The 20,807-nt window shown below is 43.4% G+C and overlaps 2 protein-coding genes across 6 annotated transcripts in view; one reads left to right on the forward strand and one right to left on the reverse strand.

Moving 5' to 3' along the window:
* Positions 1-189: 189 nt before the first annotated feature.
* On the forward strand, positions 190-3,992 carry mblac2 (metallo-beta-lactamase domain containing 2). Of its 3 annotated transcripts, none has more exons than XM_080466736.1 (3): positions 190-748; positions 2,090-2,304; positions 3,253-3,992. In XM_080466736.1, exons 1-3 carry the CDS (start codon positions 307-309, stop codon positions 3,424-3,426), a joined length of 831 nt encoding a protein of 276 aa, XP_080322862.1. In that variant the 5' UTR covers positions 190-306; the 3' UTR covers positions 3,427-3,992. The 3 variants fall into 3 exon arrangements, 2 of the variants coding, with proteins under 2 accessions (XP_080322862.1, XP_080322863.1); XR_013935451.1 differs by having other exon boundaries at positions 201-748; positions 2,090-3,165; XM_080466737.1 differs by having other exon boundaries at positions 201-748; positions 2,090-2,330.
* Positions 3,993-5,471: 1,479 nt separating this feature from the next.
* The window catches only part of rtkna (rhotekin a), a 64,992-nt gene continuing 49,656 nt past the window's right edge, over positions 5,472-20,807 (reverse strand). For 2 of the 3 annotated variants that reach the window (XM_080467190.1, XM_080467191.1), the window contains exons 2-11: positions 15,629-15,890; positions 15,062-15,115; positions 13,282-13,399; positions 12,188-12,412; positions 11,970-12,064; positions 11,282-11,388; positions 11,030-11,161; positions 9,814-9,979; positions 8,480-8,584; positions 6,002-6,805 (exon numbers count right to left, since the gene is read on the reverse strand). In XM_080467190.1, coding sequence (XP_080323316.1) covers positions 6,093-6,805; positions 8,480-8,584; positions 9,814-9,979; positions 11,030-11,161; positions 11,282-11,388; positions 11,970-12,064; positions 12,188-12,412; positions 13,282-13,399; positions 15,062-15,115; positions 15,629-15,890 — 1,977 coding nt within the window. In that variant the 3' untranslated portion in view covers positions 6,002-6,092. Of the gene's footprint in view, positions 6,806-8,479; positions 8,585-9,813; positions 9,980-11,029; positions 11,162-11,281; positions 11,389-11,969; positions 12,065-12,187; positions 12,413-13,281; positions 13,400-15,061; positions 15,116-15,628; positions 15,891-20,807 lie in introns of all 3 variants that reach the window. The other variant, XM_080467192.1, reaches the window with a different exon arrangement.

Here is a 20,807-nt window from a genome sequence, read left to right on the forward strand (position 1 = left end):
TTAAATCTGTACTACACAAGTAAACATAGATTTAAGGATGTTTCTTAACACCGGTTTGGATTCTCAGCGTGTAAATGTGGCTTTAACTAGTCCTGCCTCGCACAACGTCATAGAAGGCGTGGCTTACACACAGCCAATAGTAATGCAGTTTTAACTGACGTCATTCGTTAATTTATATAATGGGTGTGTCTGCCTCCGCCACCATTAACATCAATGAAAACGTCCCAGCGCTAGCTCGAGGGCCAGTCGCACCTGTCCGCTGCACCAACCCCGCTCGAGTTTACCTGGACGAGTGCATGAACGGGGATGTCTGCAGCCGACTGGTACGCTCACAAGTCGCTCGGAGACGGACTCTTCTGGATCCAGGAGCGGTTCTACCAGTCTGAGAACCGGGCCAACATCTGGCTGCTGCGCGGCACGCACCAGGACGTGGTGATCGACACGGGTCTGGGCTTGAGGAGCTTACCGGACTACATCGACTCGCAGGGCCTGCTCGGGAAGGACCCGCAGAGGAAGAACCCGCTGCTGGCCATCGCCACCCACGCCCACTTCGACCACTCGGGCGGGCTGCATCAGTTCCAACAGGTGGGAGTCCACAGCGCGGAGGTCGATGCCCTGGCCAACGGGGACAACTTCGAGACGGTCACCTGGCTCAGCGACAGGGAGATAGCGGAGGCTCCCAGTCCGGGCTGGAGGGCCAGGCACTACAAAGTCAAGGCGGTGCAGCCCACTCACATCCTGCAGGAGGGTATGTATGAGCTGGAGCACTGGCAGGAATAATTGATCACATCTGATCAAAATCAGGTCGTGAGGTCCAGACAGGGGTTCAGTGGGTTTGATAGACTCGGGACACAGTTGCTGTGGTTGGCACTTTAAACGTTGTACAATCGCGCCAGTCATCGGCAGAGGAGCGTCTCACTGCACAATGGAGTTGGCAGAAGACCAAAAGGGACACGCACTCATGCTGAGGCTACCACCTTATTAATGTGGTGGAGACACTGAGCTGGAGTGCAGCAGGACCACTGCAAATATCCACCAGTATCACAATGGCTGGTGCACACTGCTGATATTACAAATGATGCCCTCCCTCTCCCCCATGCAATGCAATGTTACAGTTTGGGGATTATGCTTATACAGGTGTTAGTGTCTTATTACATAAGAAACGAAATGGGCTTGGTAGAGTCCAGAGGTACACCATTTATCAAAGGGAGTCCACTATAAGCAAACTGTGTTGGTACTTTGTAAGGAAATCAGTTTTCAGCGACGGCTACAGTGCTCATTTGTCTTCTCTGCTTGCAGAGCAGTTCTATTTTAAGAGACGTGCTGGAGACTTTGGTGGATTCTGTTACTTCAAAGACAGAAAGAAGAAAGTACAGCAGCAAAGGCATCATGTAAAACAATAATCACAGAAAATGCCACAATATTAAAAGAAAATACACAACTACATTTATAATTTGTACATTTCCTCATCTCTTGAACAGCTGATCAGTGACGTAAATCATTATCTTGTATAAATATAAATGTCAACACATTGAGCCGATTGAAAGAATCAGTCACTAAAGCCCCTGCCAGAGTTGTGCTCCCTCAAGTGAATCAAAAAGTAGTTTTAATGAGTTGATTCCAGACATCGTAGTTACGTGAGCGGAGCAGCTTTGGATGCTGGTGTGTGCTCCAAGATTTATTCTCTTACCTCCTTTTGTGTTGTTGTAGACTTCGATTTTTGACCCTGTTGGTCAACATACTCACTTATTCTGCTGTGTCAGAGGCACTGCTGCAGTGCAGATGGAATATCTCAATGCTTGGTGTGTCAGCATTACACATGTCACACTGAGCAGCTGATACCTGTTCTAGACCAAATCAGTGGCATTTTGACTGTTTACATTCCGACACAAGGCCATGATGCAACGTAGATCACAGAAAACAATCGTAACCACAATTTGGTTTCAGCCGGCGTGAAGAACAACACCGTGGATATACACATAACACTTGGCATTTGTTGAACGTGAGCCTGAAGTTACAATATGATCTCGAATATAAAGATATTCTGTATATGGAGACCAACATCTCAACCTGTATTTTTCCTGTCTAGGTGATGTCATCAACCTGGGCGATCGGCAGCTGACAGTACTTCACATGCCAGGTCACTCCCGGGGGAGCATTTGCCTCCACGACCATGACAATAAGTTGCTGTTCAGTGGCGATGTTGTGTATGACGGTGCCATGATTGACTGGTTGCCCTACAGCCGCGTCAGCGACTACGTCAGCAGTTGCGAGCGTCTGGTGGGCCTGGTGGACAGCGAACAGGTAACCATAATGAGTGACCTTATCTTGTGTATTTGCCGTCTCTTCTTCCCGTGAGTAGATTTTTAATGATACAAAACACTCATTATCACAATTTGGAAGCTTTAAAACAGAAGTATACTGTTTTTATGTTTGTTATGCACACATGACATTTATTCACCAGCTTAATTGAACCATGTACACACATACATACATTACTGCAGGACGAGCTTCCAGCATAAAAACTAATTTGATGTGGTCAAATATGGAAATAAGGGAACAGCCAAATAGACATTTAGAAAATATTAACATTTTAAAATTGTGTTCTTTAATGAAGTAATTGCTCTTACTTTTTTAAAATTTCTTCTTTAAAAAAGCATCCCGTGGACAGAAAGCATGGCTCTGATCAACAGCGGGATGTTTTTTACCCCGTCACTCGAGCCTATCATAGGGCAGAGAGAGAGAGAGAGAGATCCACTCACATTAACACCAAGATGGAAATTTTGATTTACCAGTTTGCCTCAGAATCATATTTCTTTTCAATGTTGGAGGAAAATAAATACCCAAAGAAAACCGCACAGAGAAAATGACTTGTAATCTCCCCCAAGCTCAACCCGGACTCGAGAGCGGCGCGACTGCTCGCCGCTCCACCACAGTGCAGGCCTTAGGAACAGCAGTCAATTCATATTAATCTTCATCCGGAGATGTACTGTCTCACCACACAGAAGTGTAACGGTCAGCACTTTGGCCTCATAGCGAGAATGTCCCCAGTCCAAGTCCAGAGACATGTACTTAAAGCTCGTCTCTGTGTTTGACCTGCGATGAACTTGAAACCGATCCACGGCGCAACCTGGCTTCGCCCTCTGTCAGCTTGAATTGGCTCCTGTAAGTTGGATGAAGTGGTATACAAGTATGTGTGGCTTGCGTATACCTCATTTAGACACTGAATATTTTGTCAAATATTCTCACCAGGTGGATCAAGTCCTCCCGGGGCACTACAACACCTTTGGGGCGAAGCGGCTCCATCGTCTTGCGACCGCGTATATAAGCAGGGCTGAAACATGCCCTGCAAAGTTCTCCACGTTTGCCTGGAGCACACTGGCCAGTGTGGCGCTGCGGGCGTTTAACCCACGGAGTGCCTGCTAATGATGGAGGAAGCACAAGCGCACGAGAAAAGATGTTTTGGTATGGAGTACATGGGAGAGTGTAAGCAGTGGAAATATCCCTCTTTCATATGTAACCTATTGTAACACTGTTCATTCACTTATGTAATCCAACAGAAATCCTGAAACTTTGCCAAACTGTGTGTAAAATGCCCCTTCTGGGTTACATAAGTCAATAATCAGCATCCTATCAAGTATACAATATAAAGTATTTACAAGTGTAATTCTATTACAGACCTTGAGTATATGTATATATGTTGTTCTCAATATGATTAGATGTATGTTTTTATATTTTAACCAGATGTGAAGTTACAATAGCACAACAATGGTACAACTCTGCACTACAAACCGAAAGCAGGGAGCTGTGGGTTCCTCTCTGAGACATTTGAAACAGTCTTAATGGCCATGGCATTTCTCTATGCATATTACAATGCTCAGCGAAGACTCGGTGTGGACTACCTCCTTTGTTTGTAAGAGTGCTTTGTACTATTGCCTAATCTCGACTTTGCTATGAAAAACGCTGACAATAAAGTCTCTGTTTTACCCGTCTTTTCCGAGTCCAACCCTTTCTTCTGCAGAACAAACTGCTGCAGCAACTAAATGGACTCCTGCATTCACATAAGTGGAGATCTCTGCTGGGATTTGTTTCAGGAGAGAGAAAGTGAAGCCGAATAACACAGGAACAAATTTGATCCATCACGTGACTGAAATGTAGAGTACTTAAAGTACTTTTCTGCCCTGATGGAAGGCACTCCCTGCATGAAAAGCTGTTCCTGGTAATGCAGAGGTTGAAAAAAACAAAACAAAACCCACTTTCGCCGTACATGATTAGAAACAGTATTCTTCAAAGTGATAGCATTCCTATAACTTGTGTTCAAGTTAAGTTTTAATTTGCCTATCATCACAGGTCCTTAATAATGCAACGTTCACTGTGAGGAAATATGAGTTCAGCTTAAAAGCACACAACCTGAAATATTTATAGGCGATAATATTTCATGTGGACTCGGCAGATATAGATGTGAAAGAAACGAGCCAGCTGTGAATTGATAAAACTTTTATTATAATTAATGTTATATTACTTAAAACATGAGATTTCCACATTTATCATTTCATGTTCGCCTTCTCGGATGGCGCCCATGCTGAACAAAGCCTGCCAACACGGAAAACTCTGGGAAGGTTATAACAATCAATGTTATCTATTCGTAACAGTAAAAGATCTGCACATCATTTGTTAAACATTATGAGATTTGGATATCAATACAGGCTGCAATTTATAACAAAATCAATATTATAACAAAAGACAAACAGGTTTATTCATTAACTTATAAAAATTCATTTACAGTAACAAATGCCGTTATTTAAGCATTTGACAGGTCTCTGTAAAAATGGTTGAGTGAGTTCTGAGGGCAAATGTTTCAGAAGTGGAAACAAACTAAAACAAAAAACTTACTTTTACAGCACTGACTAGGGATACTGACTGTTCTGTGAGATCTGATGGTGTTTTATTCTAACAAGAAGTAAAAGCTGTCAGTTGGATGATTTGCTTAACTAAAAAAGGTGAAGTGTAAATAAATCAAAAATGTTTTATTCATATTAACCCAGTGGCTATTTTGAAAGTTTTTCCAAAGTCAAGCCATCCAGAATTTTTAATTACCCTCTGTTGCAAACCACTGGTCTGCTGAAGGTTACACGATTTGTTGGACTTTTCATATGTATGGCTTGAACTCTAAATAATACTATTAGCCTTGGCTACTGTCTGTTCACTCAGGATTTATTGTCTGTATGTATTTACTTGGTTCTGGTGCAAGCCAATCAACAGTGTGTGTGTTTGTGTGTAGAAGTGGAGGTAAAGACCAAAGCTGATTTTTCACCCTGAAAAGATCACGGTCATAACCAATACAGTCGGTGTGAGCACTTGCATTAGGCCGAGCATTAACCGGATTCAACGTCGAAATGATCTTGAGAAGTTAAAACAATTTAACCGTCAGTCAAATCATGCATACAAACACAATGGTGCATAGTTGTTTTAGGGGACCCATAAAGATCAAGTTTTATGTAAATGATCAGGTACGTACAACGAAACAGGTATCACAGTACAGGCCACGAACATCAACTCTTCCTCTCTACGGGTAACAGTTTGTAACATTTGAATACACTTGATGGATGCTCATCTTGCATTTTCAGTTTGCCTCATGCTTACTGGCCTCTGTAGTATTAACACCGCAAACCTTTAGCATATAACAACAGGAAAACATCCAGTCAAATTACGGCTAGTGCATTAACAGGGAGGACCAATCTTTGAGTGGTCGGGATAGCTGATGTACATGGAAAATCAAAACAAAAATAAAACCTCTTCCAGTTTAAAACTTAGATACAGAGAGTAGGCCATGTGTGGCGGGTGTCTGAGCATGACAGGAGCTCAAAGCTTCACTTTCTCCCAAGCAGCATGAACAGAATTTCTCGAAGCAAGCAGAGTACCTCCCATATGGTTTTAGACCGTCTTCAAACCTGTGGCAACCCGAAAGAAATTGCAGACTCCTGCAGTGATTGTCACCCGTCCTTGTGTGGTAAAAGACATTCCAGTTGAACCATGGTTTAATGAGCGCCGCTGCCTTTGGGCGAGCATAAAATGTCTGTGGGGGAACACGCTCACACCTGACTTTGAAGCCAGTTGCGAGGATCAAGTCTGGCCCTGAGGTTCCTGAGGCTGCGTCGAGCAGGGGAGGGTCTGGAGAAGGGGGCTCCCTCAGATGACTCGGGGCTGTGGCTGCCCTCGCTGTTACTGGAGCTGTTGCTGGAGGTGGAGCTGGAGCAGGAGAGCGTGGTTTGTGTGCTGTGCTGCGAGCGAGGTGAGCGGGAGGAGATGGGGAGAGGGGCAAGCAGCGACGAGGCAGGAGGTTGGCAGGAGCACTGGAATTGTCCTCCACCGTAACTCCTCCCCCGAAGGGTGCTGAGCTTAGCATCCAGCGACAGAGTGCGTGGCCTCAGACGAGAGGGTGAGGAGGAGAGGAGAGAGAAGTTTGAAGCCGGCTCGGGCCAGTTGTGGCGGTGGGAGCAGGGACTTGTGCTACAGTGGCTGTCGCTGTCTGAGGTCAGACTTGCATCCGAGGACAGCAGACCCAACTGTGGGCATCGGTGAGGGCTGATGGGGCTGCGGGGCAGTCGATGAGGGGTGCAGGGGCTGTAACCAGACGGTCGAGAGGTACAGTGACGAGGGCGGCCAGCGCTTTTGGTACTGTTCTCCTCAAACACGGACATCCAGGTGGGAGAGGTGCCCAGCTGACTGCGAAGCTCCAGCTCCTGCATTCTCCGAGCCAGGATGTCCGACACAGTGCTGCTGAGGTCATCAGACGACTCAATAACTGCAGGAAGGAAGCAGCAAAAGTCAGCGTTACTCTGCTGTGGAGCCAATGCAATGCTATTTATTAATTTATTAATTCATTCATCTATTTATTTGTTTACTTGTTTAAGTTTGATTTAATTTCTCATGAAAGTAGTTGAGAATTTCCTAAAGCATTCATATATGTTACCGTATTGCAAAATATTGGCTGTGATTTGCAGACACCTCGCTAAGCCTGTCAAGTGTCGGATAGAGGCAATGAATGAATTCATGGTGATCATAACGGCAGAATGACGAGCCAGTCAAATATGGAGTCTGACATTTTTGTTAACAAGCTGTTCGAAAGCTTTAAGCGGCTACATCTCAAACGATGAGCTGCAGGAGGAGCGGGCAGAACTGGAGCGTGAGAGCGACGGGGGCTGGAGTGAAGCCAGCGAGGCAGGATATCTTGTAACGAGGAAAAGTCTGGCACGTTTAGCTCAGTTGAACTGTTAAGCACATGCACGCGTGCACGTGTGTCCACGTGTGCACCAGGACGGTGTGCAGTTAAAGCTACTGTACGTAAAAGTGTTGACAACAACTGTTTAATTCCAGATATTTATTAAATCGGTCTTTTAGAAAACGGCCTTGTTTCAGGACTTGTTTTCTTATAACCAGGGTCGTCTTGCATTTGGACAATACAGTATTTATAATAGTTAATAGGGAGAACAAATTGCACGAGGCCTCAATTTTAGACTTCTTATTAGAAGTTATGAAATATTAAGAGCTTTTACAATTCCAATGGTGCAATAACTTAGTACTTTGGAGGACTTACATTTTGTCACCGACAATTATACGACTCCCACACAAGTGGTGCCTTAATGTTGCTTATTTATAAGGACTACACATACGGTCATTTTTTTAACAGTTTGCAACATCAAACTATCATCAAGCTAAAAGTGGATCCTGAACTTGTATTTTTCTATCCGGAGTGGATCGTTCGCTCTGAATAGAACCTACTCCTGTTACTTCACCTGTCGTTGTAATAGGACGAGAGCAGAGCACGAATCTCAGCAGACACAGCGTTATCCTGCAGCAGGAGACCCTCACAGGAGGGTGTGGCAAGAGGGGCTGCCAGGGAAAGGTTAGGAAAACCAAGATGGGAAGTGGCAGGAAACGAAAAGAAAAGGGGTGGAGTGGAAAGGGAGCGTCCAACACGTCGGCGTCAGTCATTGTGTGTTTTGATGGTAAGAACCAAAAATCAACGAGGGTTGTGGCAAAAGTTAACAACGAAATCAATGAAACGCGGTGGAACAACCGGTTCATCCGAGGACGGAAATAATTGAAAGTTGATGAAAAGTGTGTTGATCGTGGAAATGATGTTATTATAGAAGGAAATGAAAAGGGGTCAAAATGAAAATGCCAAGAAATGATGGAGTAAGGAAACACAAGGAAAATCGAAAAGGGCAAAGGGGGAACAGAGAAACAGAAGACAGTCAGCATGTCAGCAGTAAGACTCAGTCTATCTACAGTGCAGAGAAGTGAAAGCAGAGCGTGAGTTTCAGATATCAGAGAGCAAAATGTAATTGTGACGGCATCATTCACGCCCATGCGCCCAAGAGACAACAAATTCCCATGCAATCCGAGCAGTGCCCCCGTTCCCTCTTTTGGTTGTCTACACTAGTGACCATGTGATAAAATCAGGGAGGAAACGTACCCATTTCGTGATAAAGGGATCCCTGTTTTGGTGTGACAGGGGCTGGTTTCCTCGGTGATGGAAGTTCAATTTTCATCAAGTCATCACAGCACTGCTTCCATTGGCCTGTATATAGGAGACAAACTGTCAACAAACCAAGCAGGAGATGGAGAATATATCATCTGTTGTGTGCATGGCCCTGAGAGCGGTATTTTCTGCCTGATATGAGAAAAGCTAAAAATAAGCAACAGCCGCCGCACAGACCAGCATGGATTTCCTCTATATTGTACAAAAATATTATCCTAGTGTGGTAATAATTTTTAGCCTGTATTTTTTATTTCTCAGATGTGTTGGCTCACAAAAACAAATCACTATTGTTTGAATAAATGGTGTTTAAACAGCACACAGTTCCATAAATCATTATGTTTGAGCTATTCATGTAAAATGCTTTAAATTTTTCAGTATTTTGTGTGTATAACTTTTTAAATCAGCCCAAATGTTACAGCTTGCTGTAAAATTGTACAAAAAACCCACAAAAGTTGCTTATTAGTATTTTAATACTGAATTGCATCAATTGAGGCCAAAACATGATATTTGTATTTTAGTACTTCGACGGGAACTCGGTGGATGAAAATGTTCTTCAGAATTTAGACATATATTAAAAGTGTACGTCCACAATCAAGAGTTTTTGAAAATCAAATATTAAACCTGATTTCACACATTTCTTAAAAGTTGAGTGTGAGCAAGGTGCGGCGGATTACACGTTCACACTCTGGTGCAGACTGAGACCGGCCTGAAGCGGTGGCCTCTGTGCAGCTCCAGTCAATCTCTTTTGCAGTGCGAGGATGTGCAGCAACTGTTTCGTGTACTGCACAAAATGGAGTGTGAAATGTCCCCCGCAGTCTGATGAATCAACCGTTTTTTTTTATTTTTTTTTAGACACATCTCATCAAACATAATGAGAGAAAATTCTCAACAACCGGGGTCAAACCTGGAGCCGAACCCAGATTTAGTGCCTCATTGATATTTAGTCTGATGGCTTCTCAAACACACACAGCTATCATCAATGCCACGTTTATCAACACTTCATAGAGAGCGGCTGAATAAAAGCCAGAATACTTTGTGTGGATTATATCAGATTGTACAATGCATTTATACAATGGGGAGCTGCTCTGCGGAAAAAGCATAAATTACCAGGGTTCGTCGAGATGCACTACTTCGCTCAGTAGTCATGGAAACACGATGCACAGACAATTCAACCAGATCAGCAAACCCTCACCAACTACAACATACAGCATTTACATTTTGGTCCACACCGTGTGTGCGCCGCACATCTCAAAATAAGAATCACTCACTCATGTCGTAGAAATGTTGCCAAAATGCCTCCATCCAGCGGTGAGTATCCTCCCGGCTGTCTGTTGTCAGCGTGTGAGTGACCTCCTCTCCTCCGTACTGATTACTGATACAGATATTCTGAACTTTACTGTCAGGGTCTTTCTCCGACGCACGTATTCTGGTGTCCTGAAATACATGGATGATTAAAAAAAATAATAATTTAAAAATGCAACCATCTGCCATGAAATGAACAAAATCACAAGCAGTAACAAGTTGAAACTGCAGCAATCGTAACACTCAATTCCCTCTAGGGAAAAAAAACAAAAAAAACCTCTCATTAATAAAAGCCATCAATTAGTCCTCTTGTAAACCATTTCCCTTCTGCAATTATCCAACAAAAGAAATACACTCCCAATTCCCACCTCCTCGCTCTACTAAACGTGTGACCAGGCCTGCACATGACCACTAGATGGTAGTGTTGTTCCATATGTTCACAAATGTTTCTCTCGCTCCATTTCATTAGTCTGAAAACTGACTAACAACAGATCATGCACACCTGATTGGACCAACTCAGTATATGGCGAGATTAAGAATTCTAAAAGCAGAATGAGTCACTGTGGGGAAAAAGACAGGAAGCCGCATAATCATCAACTCTCAGACGGCAGGAACGGGAGGACGAAGGACATGATCTTTTTCATTCTTTCTGAACATTTGTCACACATTGTGAGGCCAGTTGAAGCCACATACATCTGGTGGGAATTATACAGCTAATTAAATGAAAAGGAATCATTTCACGTCTCTAATTTAGATCAATGTGCGAGTGCATTTGATATTTTTTTTCATCTTGAATAAATTTGGCAACACAGGATTTTGGAGTCGTTTCAACTGATACCTTGTTTGAATATTGTTGGAAAAAAATTGAAGAAAGAAATGTTGTTTGTGCTTAACTTCTGAGCAGCTGCCTTGCCAAAGGGCAAACTGTTACTCAGGATAAAAAAAAAAAAAAAAAAAGAAGCATCTAGTTTCAAGCATCAAAGTCTACCAGTTGGATTGAGTGTGGAACTGGCAGCAATCCACAATCCCAGTTCCTTTCCATCTATTCCGCTGGTGCCTCAGGTGAAACCAGAAATACACAGCTATGGGTTTTTGTAAGTCAGAATAAACATCAGAGAAACCTGCACACAGACAGTATCTGTATTTTATTTTTATTTTTTTAAATGTGATTCCTTTGCTGACCTTGTTGATGCCAATGGTGAAAGCTGGCTCAATGTTAGCGTCCACATCTTCTTGTTGGTGAAAACAGGAAAGGCTCGTTCCTTTGAGAATGGAATACACCTTTGTCCAACTCTGGGGGTCACCGCCACACTGCTACAAGGTAACAAAACAAAAAAGTAGGGAAAGACAGTGAGGTGTCATCATGGGAACATCAGGAAAAGGCCCAGAACTTTTCCTCACACATCAGTGGTGCATGGACAACTGCCAACTTACCTTAACTTTCAAACATCCACTCATCATCCGTTGGGTCATACAGTGAGGCTGAGCTGCCAGGCGGCAACACACACTGCCATAGAGAGGCAGCCAGTACGAACACTCTTCTACAGGGAGAGAGCGCAAGGACGAGACCAAAATAAACGCCATCAATAAATAAAAGTTATTCTACACAACACACGGAATTCACACACGGGGCACACATGTGTGTGTGTGTGTGTGTGGTTCCATGCACACAGCTTTCTCTTTAACACACAAAACAAGGCACATGGGTGTAAAAGACTGGCAGCTGCGGGAAGTGTCATGAAGTACGGCAATGAAAGTTTACAGCAGGCAGAAGGGCCAATGAATAAAACACTGGGGGCCTGTCTGTCTGAGGGGTCTGGGCCCTTGTTAGCCCACATCATTACAGCTTTACACAGCAGTCACCTCACTAGCACAGCCTTTATTACTGTGTGACCTTGACAATGGCTGTCTGTCAGGGAACATGTGAGGAACGAGAGGGGAGAAGGAGGAGGGGGGAGGATATGCCCCCGTGCACCAGTTTAAAGGAAATTATTAGAATGCAAGGAGAGAAGTGAGACAGTGATGAACAAGAGAAGGACAAAAAAAACGAGACAGATGGCTGATTCTGGCAGGGAAAGCAGAAAGATGGCGAGCACACAGACTGATGGAGGCTGCCACTCACCGTTGCCTGAAATGGTGAGGTCATGCGTGCGAAAGCTGTCCTGGACGTGTGACAGCGTCAGGGTGGTATGAGCTAAGAGGTGGTACTTGGGACCTCTGTTGAAACACAAGGAGGCAGAAATTGTATTCACTGTTGGAGGATCTCCACAAACGGGCCCACCTGTTCTCTCTATTCTCCTGCCGATCGATCTGGTCATTATTATTTTAGATTAAACTTACGGGACAGAGGGAACTGGCAGCAGGAGAGGGGCTGCTCCTCCGTTGCTGACGGGACTGCAGGGTCCGGGCTCCATGGCCGCGCGGAGCTTTTTCCCAGCAGACCGGCCCAGTGAGGAGCTCAGTTTGCTGGCTAGTTTCCTGGGTGTGCTCCCTGCAGAGTAGTCGTCCTCTGAACAACAGCTATACAGCTCGACACGCAGCTCAAAACCTGGGCTGGCTTCATTACTGCAAAACAATACACACAAGAGAGTTTTACTACTCAAAAAATGTACATGACTATTGGTAGAGTTATGCTACTTTTACCTCTGATAGCATATGGCACAGACATCTTAAAACCTTTTATTTATTTTGTTTCTATTTATCTCAACTACAGGAAAATATACTTGCGCTTTGGTTTTTTTTACTGCAAAGGATCATCTGCTCCCACCTCGCCCTGTCCTTGCCTTCTCTGCTGTTATAAATGGATTTCACTTATATAGCACTTTTCCACTGCTTGAGCAGCCCCCAAAGCGCTTTACACTGTTAATCACATTCACACACCAATGGAGGCGGCTGCCAGGCAATTTGGGGGTCAGTGTCTTGCTCAAGGACACTTCAACGTGTGGAGGGGGAGATGGGGACTTGAACCTTCAACCTTTCCATTGAGAGACGATCACTCTATATCCACCATGTTCTCCTTCTCTACGTTCATGAATCTTCTTCTCTCTTCTCCTCCTGCCCGGCGGCTCCATCGCCAACGTCCTTTGTCCAAATGATCGACTCTCTCTCCTCTATTTATATCTGAACCATGGAAACCTGGCCTCTTTATCTTTACCTCTAAATTGGCCCATCTTAGCTGTCGGTCTCATCTGTTCGTCATCAATCCTTTTCATTATGCCCACTGCTAATGAAAATGTCAGAATCTTCATTTTTACCAGCTTTGGCTCAGCTTCCTGTCTTTTAGACAACCAGGAGAATCCATTGGCGGTATTTTGTAATACTGTAATGTACCGTTATGTACCGTTATGTAATTTCAGACTCTTGTCCAATGTCTCTTTTACCATTGCAGATTCATGGGGCTGTTTGGTTATTGTGGTCATCTGATTGTCACTTACAAGACGACGGCGTTGTCGAAGCAGATATCAGTGAGTGTCCGATCGACTATCACCATGTCTGTGTCGAAAATCTCTCCTCCGAGCTGCAGCAGGCAGAAAACCGCACATCGATGGAGCTCTGCGAAGGACAACACGAATGAAAAGGGGATATTATAACGGAGGCACAACTTTCAGCAGCAATCGGCCAGTTGCAAACAGTTAGAAACTTTCTTTCCACCTTCAAAGAAGTGTCACCATCAAGCAAGAAGCAAGTTTTAACAATGTGTTGAAGCCAGAGGCTTGAGAGGCCGTATGACCTGAGCAGATGAAGCCTGACAGAGGACCAGCTCCTTCACCTGCCTGACAAGCACTTCTGCTGTTGTTAGTTTCACTTCAATGACTAGTAGCCGCTCACAGCTCCTGTGAGGCATTGGGAGAATGTGTGTTATTGAAAACTGAGGTGCAACTTTAATGCCACAGTTGGAAAAGAAGCGCTTGATAACGCGGTAAGAAATTCCCCTTTATGCATGTTGTAAATCAGCTCCATCGAAGAATACACTGTGCAGTGCCTAGTTTCACTGTGGTGACAAATGCATCTTTTGTACTATAATAACAGTGAGAAGTGTCTGTAGAAAATAGCCCCCTGGGTAATACAGAGTGGCTGCTAATAGTCTATCTTTCTTTCTTTGTATTCCTCTCCCTCAAGTGCACAACTGAATTTAGGAGCTTTTATAGTCAATTTTCATGAAAACTCAGGCTGATAGTGAACAGTTTTTTTCATTATCATTATTTAAGGCTCATTCACACTAAATGTTTATCACTCATACAGATGAGCTCAACCTTTTTTTAATAAAAAAAAAAAAAAAAAAGACTAGACATGTGAGATAGAAACATACTTTATTACTCCTTGCCTCCTGGGCTCAGATTACATCTTGGTGTGCTTAATGACCTTGACTAACAGCCTCATCAAGATTTGTTAAGAGTCTACTACCTGTCTCTTGAGTTCATTTATACGCACAGGTCATGCAGATTAATTCTGTTGAAGCTGCCAGGGGAAAGACTGAGCACTGAGACAATCATAATGACTGAATAGGGGGCTACCCCACATTGACTTTATCGAGAGGAGGTGGGATAGTCAATATAAAAGTCGGTAGCTGTATAAAAATCAGTCCACAGTTGAATTATGAAATGTAATAAAAAGGTTTAAATATGGCCAAAGAGAGAAGACTGAACAGGTACTTCAATTCAAACCACATTTCATTTGTTTTCTCTTAAAGTATTCTCTGCCCCGCTAATATTGACCCAGTTCAGCTTAAGCGTCTCGGAGCCAAAGCCTGAGCAAAGCCAGCAAGCCTGTACAGTAGGTCAGGCCGTGCTGCCAGGAGTTTCTCATGTCTAAAAAAACACTGCAAAACAGCGATAAATGCGAAAGCAGCAACAGACTGTAAAAATCAGCAACAGGAACTGCTGTAGACGTATTAAAAAGTAGGGAAAGATGTCATCCTGTCGGGAAAGCTCAGTGGGAGTCTCTACAGTGAACATATTTGTAAAATATGATTCAGAGAGTCCCTGTCAGCGTTTCACCTTGAAGCTAGCGATAAAAGGTGATTTTTTTTTTTTTGTTCAGCAGCCACAAGGAATCCCACACCCACCTCTGCGAATATCATCCCTAAATGAGCCGTTTCACAACCGTGTAAAGCCGCAGACCACTTCCCTCAGGGGCTGATCAGTAATAAGTCCTACATGCATAAATCATTCATAATCATTCACAATGAATTCCTTCACATGGTCGGCTTCTCACCTCCTTTGTTCTTGAAGTACTCAGTGTCTTTCCACATGAGAGGGATTCGAAGATCTGTAATGACAAGAGACAGGGGATTAAACCGGAAAAATGTTAATTAGCTTCACTGTCTAACTGATATCTCTGTGTGTGTGTATATGTGTGTTTGCTTCCATGTCTGTTCTCCTATTAGCCACTGGCAAAAGTGTTCACACCCATTTACACCTGGACAGCAGATCTGCTGCAGTTGTGCCCCATTGAACCGTTAACGCATACAACACACTTGCTGCTAGTTTCACTGCTCATTAATATTAATTCCATCACTTTCACTGCCTTCTAAAACTAGATAGAGTAATTGTAGGAATTTGCATGTGTTGGCTTGCTCCCCAAGGTGTTTGCAGTATGGCTGGGTCATCAAGATCACTGTGCTCAGCAAAGAGGAAATGAAGCATCACTTTTGGGGCCCGCACATGCATAGCATAGCATAAATTCGCATAAACACTAAAGCTATACCAAAATAATAGTCCATCTTCACTTTTTATAGCAGATTTAGTCGTTTTATAAGATTTTCAATCTCAAACAACTTGCCTGAGATAGCCACTTTTCCTTTACACGGGAGTCTGTCGTCCATCGGCCCCGCATCCGACGACCTGCGTGTGACCTTCTGCATGACCTGAGCCTCCTTCATCCTCTGCAGCTCCGACATGTAGGCCATGATGCGAGTGCTGCATGTCTGCAGGCTCTTCGCCGCCTCCAGAGCCTGGTCTCGCTGGGAGCAGGCCGCCAGCAGTTTGCAGGCTCCATCGCGCATCCGGATCTCGTGGTCAATCTTCTTCTGAATGTCACTGTCCTGCAAGGATAAAGAGTGGTGGAGAGAGATTAGAACCGAAGCCTTTGAGGGGGGAAATGAAGCTTAAACTCAGGGTAATGAAAGACTTATCAGTGGTGATTACAAAAAGGAATTATTTGGAAAGGTGAACTTAAAGCAAGGCAGACAAGACTCTCAATTTTCTAACATATTATCTGAAGTAGTGTGTGTTTGAACTGAATTAAAGAAAACTCACAAGGTCAGAGAAGCCAACTACTAACAATAACTCAGCAGTAGATTTGATTTGGGCTGAACAGTGTTGGAGGTTGTTAGCTCTCCTGCTTCACAGTGAGAATTTGAGGGACATCTTTGGTTTTGATGTCTTGCCCAGGGCCACTTTGACAGACGCTCATAGCAAGATGGGCAAACATGCTTCCCTCTCCATCAGCCACACGGGGAGAATATCCTGGGCTTTGGGTCATGTATAGGTTTTCTCCACATTCCCCAGTTTCCTTCCTGAGTTTGTTGGTTGAATGTGACCTGCCTTAACTCATAGTCTTCTGTGATTGGCTCCAGCACTGAATTGAAGAAAGTGGTATATAAGATAAATGTATTGGTGCATTTAACTCCTTATGGATACATTAGTAAGGTGTGGCTCTGAAATTACTGTGCGGTGTTTCCTCTGCTGTGTGTATAGCCTTTTGCCCTCTTGCAGACAAGTCAACAGTTCCACCGAGCAGACACGGAGATGTTGAATCATTTAGTGCAAGCTTACTTACTTACACACACACACACACACACACACACACACACACACACACACACACACACACACACACACACACACACACACACACACACACACACACACACACACACACACACACACACACACACACACACACACACACACACACACACACACACACACACACAGACAGACAGACAGACAGACAGACAGACAGACAGACAGACAGACAGACAGACAGACAGACAGACAGACAGACAGACAGACAGACAGACAGACAGACAGACAGACAGACAGACAGACAGACAGACAGACACACACACACACACACACACACACACACACACACACACACACACATTTTTAATAAAGAATGAAGCTGTCAAACACTGAACATTTGCAGCCCAAATGAGAAGCCCCAGACACACTAATGTACACAATCAGACTTAGCGATTTCCAAACGATGGTCCCGTATCTAAAAAAAAATCTCTCGAAGGAAAAAAGAGAAAACAAACTCTCAGACTAAATTTGACCTGGCTTATCTGGGGCAGCAAAGACGACCCAGCCTTCATTTAAAAAGCACTTTTACAGGGCTACACACTCAATGTTGACATGTGCAGACATACTCACATCCCGAAACACGCGCTTCCTCAGTCCTCCACACTCAAAATTTAAACACATCTCCAAGCACTACTTCAAATTGTCAGCATGAAAAGACCACAGCATCCACAAAGGAAGAGGAAAAGGAATCAACGAATCAATAGGATAGACCTTGTGAGTTAGTTTAAATTCGCCCCCATTTTGAAACTAATAATTACATGGACCTTGGATCAATTGGTGAGATTGTCTATAAAAAGCAATTTAAGAATTTCACAAAGCATTATGTTTATCTATCATTATGTGTAATGAATGAATTGACAAATGGGTGGCAACATCTGCTTAACTGCTGCAGTAAGCGTAGGTGAGTGTGTGTGTGTGTTCTCCAGTGATATATGAACAAACACACACATACTCCTCACAAAAACTCTCTAATGCTCCTGTTGTCCTTCTGTTCCCAGCCCTCCCTGCCTGATAAATGCAGGTTCCCCTCCTCTCCTCCAATAGTTCTCATTTATCTTCTCTCTCCCTCTCTCTCTTTGTCTCTCTGGGTCTTCTGAATTTTTTATTCTTCTCATTTAAGCTTTTATACATTCAACACTCATTTTCCTCCACCTTCTCTCTCTCACACACTCGATCCGTTCCACTTCACTCTCCTCAATCGGCTTTTCTTTCTTCTCCTCCACACAGTCTTCCTCCTTTCTACCTGTCTCCCTCTAAGCATGAATCACTTTGTTCAGCAGAGGCCCAGCAGTAGGGATTGACTGTGATTTCAACATAAAACCCCACATTTGGCCACAGTTTCCTCGATTGGATTCAGTCTGCAACAAAATGATTTTTTGAGTCATTCTGTATTAACGGCTGTATTTAAAAAGAAACAACTCGCTTCTTAAGATGAAAACCATAATGTTTCTACATGGTGGCAAAAGAAATCACCCTCACTAATACCAGCACTAAAAAGCACTCCACATAAACATTAAAACAATGTCTACAATGATTAAACATGCATTACGGCAGCACTTGCTGTAATAACATGATATGGCGGCGGGGAAGCAGGGAGGTGATTACAGTAGGATTTTTCTGCTCAGGCACACTGCTGGAGAGGGGAATTATCAGGGACGGCACAGCTTGAGTGAATTTATACTGAAGATAATGAAGATAATGATCAGTCTCGCATTGCATACAATCCACACAGTGGCTGTTTAATATAATGTAGCTACACAAATAAACCAATCATTAAATAAACACTTTTGCCGACTGAAAGCCAATTACAGTCCTGTTGACAGTGAAAGAAAAGAGACAAAATTATAGCAACAGAGTAAACACAGATAGGCATTAACTGCCACACGTCTGAGAGGCAAAAGTAGAGCATTCAATTTTAAAGGTCAAGTGTTTGTTTATGAAAGTTGATGAGGTTTTTATTCCATCGTAAGTGCCTGTTTTGAGGAAGGGAATAAAATACCTTCAACTCACAATGTTTTTAAAGAACACAGAAGCACACCAGCAAGATAAATATGTCTTTGTTTAAATTGAGCAAATGTGCTCACTTATATTTTCCATCAGTGGTGTCAAACTTATGCTCATATACGGCCTGCAAGAATTTGGCCCACTGTACGAGTGAAATAAACCCAAAAAACATTCATTGCAGTGTTTGAATAGAAGCACTTGCTGTTCTTACTTTAGCCACTGTGCTTCACATCATTTCACTAATAGTAGACTTTATAATGTAACCTCTGAATTTACATTATGAAGTGCTAGACGGGAACAGCAGATGACAGCAAAGAGCAAATGGTGTGTGAGGCAAAGGGTGCTCATAATGGTACTGTGACCCCAAGGAACAAAAGTGTTTATATTTTTGTTCAGTGTATATATACACAGAGAGCAGGTGAAATTCTATTTGGCCACTCCTTTTTTACTGTAGACTAGTAGTTATTCGGCCAATTTTGATGTATTTTCATACAATTACAATAAAAAAAATCATTATCAGTGTTTCCTGGGTTTGAATACCTGATCAAGTAAAACCAAAGATCAATGCGAAAGGGAGCCAGCGAAAAGACAATTCTTTACTAATAAACATTCATTCATTCATTCATTCATTCATCTTCTCCCGCTAATCTGTTTACGGGTGGCGGTGGTGGCAGTCTGAGCACTGTCACCCAGATCACATTGCACCGATTAAGAACCTTCCTGCGGGTGGTGAGCCCACGGGAAACTAATAAACATAAACAACACAAAAAAGGAAATAAGGGGTGGGCATTAAAAAGAAAACCCAGCTCCCGATCGAGGCATCTCCATGCGTCAAGCATCGCTGAAGCAACTTCCGGGGCATGAATACATTCACCTATAGACAGGGAAGATAAACTGTCATTGCGCTCCAGTTCTGTGCTGTAGGTCTCAGAGTGACCTGCTGGGACGAGGTCCTGTATTTATAGCAGCTAAATTAACAGGCTTCTTCTTGTGGGGATCTCAGAATAGACAACGAACAGCCTAGATCTTTCTCTAATCCACATGTCTGGCTGGACGTCGCCACACTCACAACCTGGATGTATGAGACACACACAACAAAGGAGCACACGCATAACATCACAATGACTGAAATGATAACACTGATTTTCTGGTTCTGACCTTTCACAAGTATTTAAAGTGACTGATAAATGCAACCAGACACACGCACAGCGCCTGTTCAGCGTGGCAGGTGTTAGACCGGTGGGCAATGGCAGAGTGGCCGAGGAACTTTGATTGTGGCAGAGTGGACAGCAGCCAGATCAAGGGTGAAGGAAGGGTGGACGGGTGATGAAAGAGTGATATGGAGGGGATGAAAGGGCTGTCAGAGCAAACTGTGAAGGAAGGGAGGGAAGTAGATGGGAGGCAGAGAGAGAAGAAATAAGAAGATATAGGCTGACAGGGTGAAAGAAAGGTTCTGGGTGAAGTAAATACAGGAAGAGGAAGCATCAGAGGGAAAAGAAAGGAGGACAAGAGAGACGAAAGGAAAGATAAAATGTCAAAGAAAGATAAATATATGATGAGGGTGAGGAGATGGAGAAAGAGGGAGTCAGGGTCAGAAAGATGAGCAAGAGTAAGGAAGATTGAGCGTTATTGTTAAAAACAAAAAAACAGTGAGACGCTGAGATTTGGCAAGAGAAAAGAGGTAGCTGGCTTTATAAGCAAATTTGCTGTCAAACTAATGAAGCATGAAGCCCTGTGAATGAACAGGCGTGGAAATAATTGGGAGAGAGCGTGTCATTTTCTGAGAGCGAGACACAAGAAAAACCGAGGATGCATGGAGACGGGAGTATCTCTCCACAACTTGACAGCTTCACTAATGGCCAACGACAGGAAACTTCATTATTACAAGATGGAAATTTACTTTGAAAGAAACTTATGATTCAATTTTGACCGAACCTCAAATGACGTGCAGCGCATAAACAACATGAAACGTCCATATAGCAGTTCGGAGAGGATGTGCAGAGCTCAATACCAATATCATTATGTTTACACATAAAGTTTAACGGGCCAGCATTTGAAAATAAAAATAAAATGTCTGTGTGGCTGCTGCCTTTTTACAGGGCTCACTGGAACAAACTGAATTGTTCCAATGTTTTGGTCCTTGCTAT

This window comes from Lipophrys pholis (genome assembly GCF_963383615.2).
Source record: "Lipophrys pholis genome assembly, chromosome: 7".
In the NCBI taxonomy this organism is placed as follows: domain Eukaryota; kingdom Metazoa; phylum Chordata; class Actinopteri; order Blenniiformes; family Blenniidae; genus Lipophrys; species Lipophrys pholis.